Source organism: Betta splendens, chromosome 10, assembly GCF_900634795.4.
Source record: "Betta splendens chromosome 10, fBetSpl5.4, whole genome shotgun sequence".
In the NCBI taxonomy this organism is placed as follows: Eukaryota; Metazoa; Chordata; class Actinopteri; order Anabantiformes; family Osphronemidae; genus Betta; species Betta splendens.
Window position 1 is genome coordinate 18,418,265 of NC_040890.2, and position 6,000 is coordinate 18,424,264.

The 6,000-nt window shown below is 51.2% G+C and overlaps 1 protein-coding gene across 1 annotated transcript; it reads left to right on the forward strand.

Annotated features, from left to right (window-relative positions):
- Positions 1-1,775: 1,775 nt before the first annotated feature.
- Positions 1,776-5,667, forward strand: spry1 (sprouty homolog 1, antagonist of FGF signaling (Drosophila)). The gene is made up of 2 exons (XM_029165751.3): positions 1,776-2,370; positions 3,639-5,667. The coding sequence occupies exon 2, from the start codon at positions 3,694-3,696 to the stop codon at positions 4,774-4,776; it is 1,083 nt and encodes a 360-aa protein (XP_029021584.1). The 5' UTR covers positions 1,776-2,370; positions 3,639-3,693; the 3' UTR covers positions 4,777-5,667.
- Positions 5,668-6,000: the final 333 nt, after the last annotated feature.

A 6,000-nucleotide genomic window follows, 5' to 3' on the forward strand; every position in this document is an offset into this window, starting at 1 on the left:
TCCTTTGTTGTTCATATCATAGAACGTTACAGTAAATAAAATCCAGACCATGGTGATGTAGAACCTGTAAATACCCACATTTGAGCTGGAATGTCATTTCCAGCTCACAATTATGAACACGTTCTGTTTTAAAGTTTTAAGCTTTGTTCCAGTGGAAACTGGATTTGCTGGATCCGTAGCTGAATCCATGCGTAAGTCTGTTTTAGCCGTTTTCACCATTTTCTCTGCGTGTTTTCTGGTTATTTGTAAGTTAAAACATTTGTGCGTCTCTGGGAAGGAATGTTCCCCGTTGCACTTTGGATGAGCGCACAGTGAAAATGACACGTTGTTAAATGTCTTCTGAAAGACCGATTGAACCAAAGGCCCATATTTGAAGAGAAGGTAATAAACCATATGTTGGTAAGATGTGGAAAAAGTGCAGAGCTTGAGCCTTTTCATCATAATCGTTCTACACTAAGGTCCACGGGATGAAACGGTGGAACAGCCCTTTATCTGGACCTCGTGCCCCCTCTGAGGACCCCTGATGGGTCCTAGACCCCTGGTTTGGGGAGCCGCCGCTCTGCGTCCACGGGGACAAAAACAGCCGCGGCTGCTAAATTCATCACTTCCATCCACGGAAAATCTGTTAATTGCTGTAATCGTGGGATTTCCGTCCGCACTTCCGACCACTAAGAGCCGGGATCCCGGCGGCCATCTGTCGGTCTAGCGGGATTCGCTTCACCGCCGAGCTGAGTTTAACATCCAGCTCGAGCACGTCGAGGCGTTTCTGCGCCACAGTGCGTTCACTGTAATGGGGCTTTATTCGTGTTCTTCCTGGAGCATTCGCTGACCCCAAACGGCACCAGGGGCCATTCAGCTATTGATTTTTCCATTTGAATAGGATAAATTGACTTTGTATTGAACTTCCTTTTCTCATGGATCCGGATGTAGCGCATCCGCGACACCAATCAAACCAGACAGTCGGGAACAGGGGGAGGGGGTGGGGGGGGGGGGGGGGGGGGGGGGGGTGAGGGGAGCCCTTCCCCTGGCTGCGGGGCTGCTTTTTTCTTAAGGTAGTCCGGCACCAGCGCGCCCAGCAGCCGCCTCCACTGCCCCCATCCCACGAGTTCTGCAAGTTCCGTGAAACCCGTCGTGTGATGGGAAACTCTCCAGCACACGAAGCGACGCAGACGCATTTTATTCCCTCCGATGACACACGTAAGTGCGTAATGGGAACATTCCAGAGAGGAGAGAAGACGTCCTGTTGATGTTTCTGTAAAATGTCAGCGGCCCAAGGAGATGCCCTCCATTCTAACGACACGTGAATGTATATAGTAACGCTTCTGACGCAAGCAATGATCCGTTCAAGTCCACAAACGTGTTTATGAGCCATTTATAACAAATATCAGCTGCGAAACTCTTTATCGAGTCATTTTTGTAAAATCGCCTCCCTAAATTTATCTTCCATCTCAAAGCTTCACGAATGATCAAACGACTTTATTTACATAATATTAGACATGTTCTTTCCGTGCTTCCGTCCTATGTTCAGGCTTTTATTTGTCACCACATTCCGTGTGCGCAATGACGAATCAGCAAGAACATAAATAAACGGCGCGTTTAGTCACATCACCTTGTTCAAATCATTATTCACAGGCCGCAGGAGCGGAAACTAGTAGCTTTTTCCTCTCCCGAGCCCCTCGTCGCCGCCAACGTGAACTAGAAAGGCGGTCCACCTTAAGCAGTGCACACATCCCTATCGCCCGGCCTTCTACATCTGCCCAATGAATCAGGAGCGGATGCGATGTATCCTTTTTCAGTGGAGTGAATGGCCTATGGGAGTTGGCTTATCACTGAGCCCTGCGTTCCCATTCATTCAGTGCTGAATAGGCCCGCGGAGCTGAAGAGAGCGCAGCGCGTCCGCGACCAGACGGCGCTTTATGCACGAGAGCGCAGGTCCCGCAACAATACGCGACGAGCCGCGAATCAAAGCCGCCCTTCTGCGCCGGCTCGGAGGAGAGCGCCTCTTGGATTTAAGACGACTCGCCGTTGGTTCCTCTGAAACGCGTTGCTATTTCTGCGGGACTTCCTAACTGGGCTACTTTACCTAAAGATCGGCCTCCACGCGCGCGTCAGATCTCCCTCCCTCCCTCCTTCACCGGAGCTCCTCCGTGGATTTATTTGTTTCATCCTGGGGACTTATGCACGCGTGACGCGCGCGCGCTGAACCTTTGCTTGAAACCGACCGAGAGGAAACTAACGCACAGGGATACAGTCGCGCTTGGGATTATCGGGCTGTGAATGTCCGCGCGTGGACGTTGCCCCTTCCTGCTGGATGGACTTTCGCTAGGCTCCTTGCTTGATGGATTCCACGTCATGGATGGTTGCATATAGGTACGTGTCCGCGTTACTCATTCACACTTGTTTCGCATTTCATTTGGCTTCAGCTGCGCGTGTTGACCGACAGCAGCGCACGTACGGAGCCTGCGTGCGGCTCTGCGGCCACGCAAATGTTCTGTTCCCCTGGTGCAAGAAGCCCGAGACCGTCCGCGTTGTCTGCTGTGCGCTTTCACGGGCAGAACACCCGCAGCGGGTAAATTCAGCGCAATCAGTTGATGAAATTGATGGACTTCCACGCCCGTGTCTTTCCGTGGCTGTAACAAACACCCCTCCCCCACGGCGCTTGTTTTCATTCATAAGTTTTCTCCGTCTGTTTGGATGCGTCCTCCGATGTCCCCTGATCTTCGGCCTTGTGCTTTAGACGCTCCTGCGTTTTCAATGCGCGCGGCGTCTTCATTTCCACTCGCTCCGCGCGAATAGTGAGAACACAATTTATTGTGCGTCATCTCGAGCAGAGATAAGAAACAAGATAAGCGTCGCTCGCCGAGTTTCTCCACGCGCGTTTTGATGTGCGCTTCACGGGGCACACGGACTCCGGCTCTTTTGGCCTGTCGCACGGGTCGCTGTCGTTTCATAACCTCCACGGAGGCTCGAACCCGAATTCCAGTCGGTGTTTGCGATTTTAACGGCTTCAAATAAACGTGAATACAACTGCGCGTTTCGGCCGCGCGAGCTGACGTTTTGTCCCTATTTTGCCGGAACTTGGTCTGATTTTATTGTTTTTGCTCAACTTTTGTGCCTCCTTCTCTGAGATCCCTTTGGTTTAGTAATAGAATACTAAGTGAGGCAGCTCATTTAGGTCCTTGGATCGTGTCCTCGTTTCGTCGCCGCGGTGCATTTAAATGTTAACTAGTCATACAGATGTAAATGAGGAGGGAAGAATTTGTAGGGCCTGAAAGTCTAGATGTGCGCCTGTTGCGGAGGAAGGTACGAAAAGTCGTTAATGGTCAACTTTTGCAGGCTGCGCCTCTTGACGGGATCCACAGTGACATATTGTCATGTTGACAGGATCACAACATTTAAATGACCTGAACTTGCGTCTCTAGTATTAACACGTGAATTGATGATTTAAATTCCTAATGTGTTTTAAAAAACCCCAGAATGACAATTATGACCTCCTAGTCTGTGAATAGTGAGAGTGATGTGGTCAAGTTCCATCCTCCATCAGGACAGTTGTGCTGTGTTTTGGCTCTGCCTGCTGACGCCCCCCCTCCCTCCACCGCTTCTTTGTCTCTCACCGGCCTCTCTCCCCCCTCTGGCAGGTTTTCCGATGCATGCCAAGTCCACGGTGAATGTCGGAAGTGGTGATCCCCCCAGATGGAGCTCCAAAGTCAACATGGCCCCGGCGGTTCATTAGTGGTGATCCAGCAGCCTTCCCTCGAGAGCCGGCAGAGGTCGGATTACGAGCGGGAGCTCCAGCATGCCGCCATTCTCTCCCTGGACCAAATCAAGGCCATCCGCTCCAGCAACGAGTACACGGAGGGGCCCTCGGTGGTGCGGAGGCCCCCTGCACCCCGCACACTTCCCCGGCCCCAGGACAAGCAGGAGAGGACTCACGAGGTCATCCTCGTCAATGTGAACAACAATTATGAGCACCGGCCGTCGGGTCACCAGCACCACCAGCACCACGGCGGCGCGGTGCTGGTGTCCGGGGGGCAGCAGTACGGCGGGTCCCGGGCCCCGGGGCTCAGCCGCTCCACTAGCACAGGAAGTGCTGCCAGTTCAGGGAGCAACAGCAGTGCCTCCTCTGAGCAGGGACTCTTGGCCCGCTCGCCCCCCGCCAGGCCCGGCCCGGGCTTCCACCACCACCACAGAGCTGAGCGGCCCGTTCGGACTCAGCCCAAGGCCCATTCGCAGCCCCAGCAGGGGCCTCCGCTGGAGGCGCCGCTCAAGCCCCAGGGCAAAGGCAAGTCGGACCCGTCCGCCTCGGGCAACGCGGCGGCGGCCGGCGCCGGCGCCACCGCCGGACACCAGTTCATCTGCGAGCGCTGCGGGAAGTGCAAGTGCAGCGAGTGCACGGCCCCCCGGAGCCTGCCGTCGTGCCTGGCCTGCAGCGGCCAGTGCCTGTGCTCGGCCGAGAGCGCGCTGGAGCACGGCACCTGCATGTGCCTGGTCAAGGGCATCTTCTACCACTGCTCCAACGACGACGAGGGCGACTCGTGCGCCGACCACCCCTGCTCGCTGTCGCGCTCCCACTGCTGCTCGCGCTTCCTGTGCATGGGATTAATGTCGGTACTCTTCCCCTGCCTGCTGTGCTACCCGCCCGTCAAGGGCTGTCTGAAGGTGTGCCAGCGCTGCTACGACCGGGTCAACAGGCCCGGCTGTCGCTGCAAGAACTCCAACACTGTGTATTGTAAACTGGAGAACTGGGCCCCACAGACCCAGGAAAAGCCCTCCTGAGTGTTTGTGCTCGCGAGTCGCAGGAGACTCTGATGTGGATCCTATTATGACAATGCTAATGTTGACGATAGTCACAAATTAATGTTTATCAAACATTTTAAGCACCTCCCATCTGCCTCCTCCTCGCTGCGGAACCATAAGGAGCTAAGCAGTAATGAAAACCACTCTGTTGTTTTTGTTTTTGTTTTTTCTGGATCAGGACCATGTTTTTACAGACCAGTGTTTGCCTTAACTGTTTCTATGTCTGTCCTCAGCTCCTCGTTAACGTGGTCTTTTCATATATATATTTATATGAAAAAAGCTTTTCTTCCGTTTTTAGGCAGGCAGCTTCCTCCAGGTCCGAGCTGCCTCTCACCAAATCTGTGAAGGACGATCTACTATAGGGCAATTATGTAGCTGTTACCTGGTATTCATAGCGAGCAGGTATATTTGACTTTATTGTTTGCTACCACACTAAAACCGTGGAAGTTCTTTGCTCATGTTGCATTAACGAAAGCACATCCATCTCATAGTATTGTTTTTTCCTCCACTCGGATATGTTTCTTCTTCCACCCACACACATTCTGTGGCATTCTCCCTTTTTGTTTAGTTTTTTCTTTCCTGTTTTTTTTTATTTTTTATTTTGTGTAAATTGTATGCTCAAAATCCATAAGAGGAATTCTGGCTATTTTTTAAAAAAAGAAAATGTCTGTTAAAACATTTTTTTTGTTGTAAAAATATTTATTATGTGAAGCTCTATTATTTTATGATATTTATTGCAAGAGACAGTCTTAAATTTACTCATGTCTGAATATAACAAAATATCAAATACTTACTGAAAAATTAAAGGGTGGCACAAAAGAAAACTATGTTAACTTTAATGCAGAAAATATATTAATTAATGAAAAAATAGCAACGTCTCAGTGTCTTGATTGAGTTTTGAAGTGTGTGTGTGTGTGTGTGTGTGTGTGTGTGTGTGTGTGTGTGTGTGTGTGTGTGTGTGTGTGTGTGTGTGTGTGTGTGTGTGTGTGTGTGTGTGTGTGTGTGTGTGTGTGTGTGTGTGTGTGTGTGTGTGTGTGTGTGTGTGTGTGTGTGTGTGTGTGTGTGTGTGGAATTCCTGGTACAGATTTTCGGCGGTGAGCAGAAACAGCTTGTAGCCTCGACATGCGAGTGTTTACATTCTTGAAAGGCCTCTTTGCTGCGATTCTCCTCGGTAACCTTGAAAGCTAAACAATACAGGTCATT

Bases quoted from the DNA above. Each gene is read 5' to 3' on its own strand.
- spry1 (XM_029165751.3), top strand. From the start codon at position 3,694: ATGGAGCTCCAAAGTCAACATGGCCCCGGCGGTTCATTAGTGGTGATC.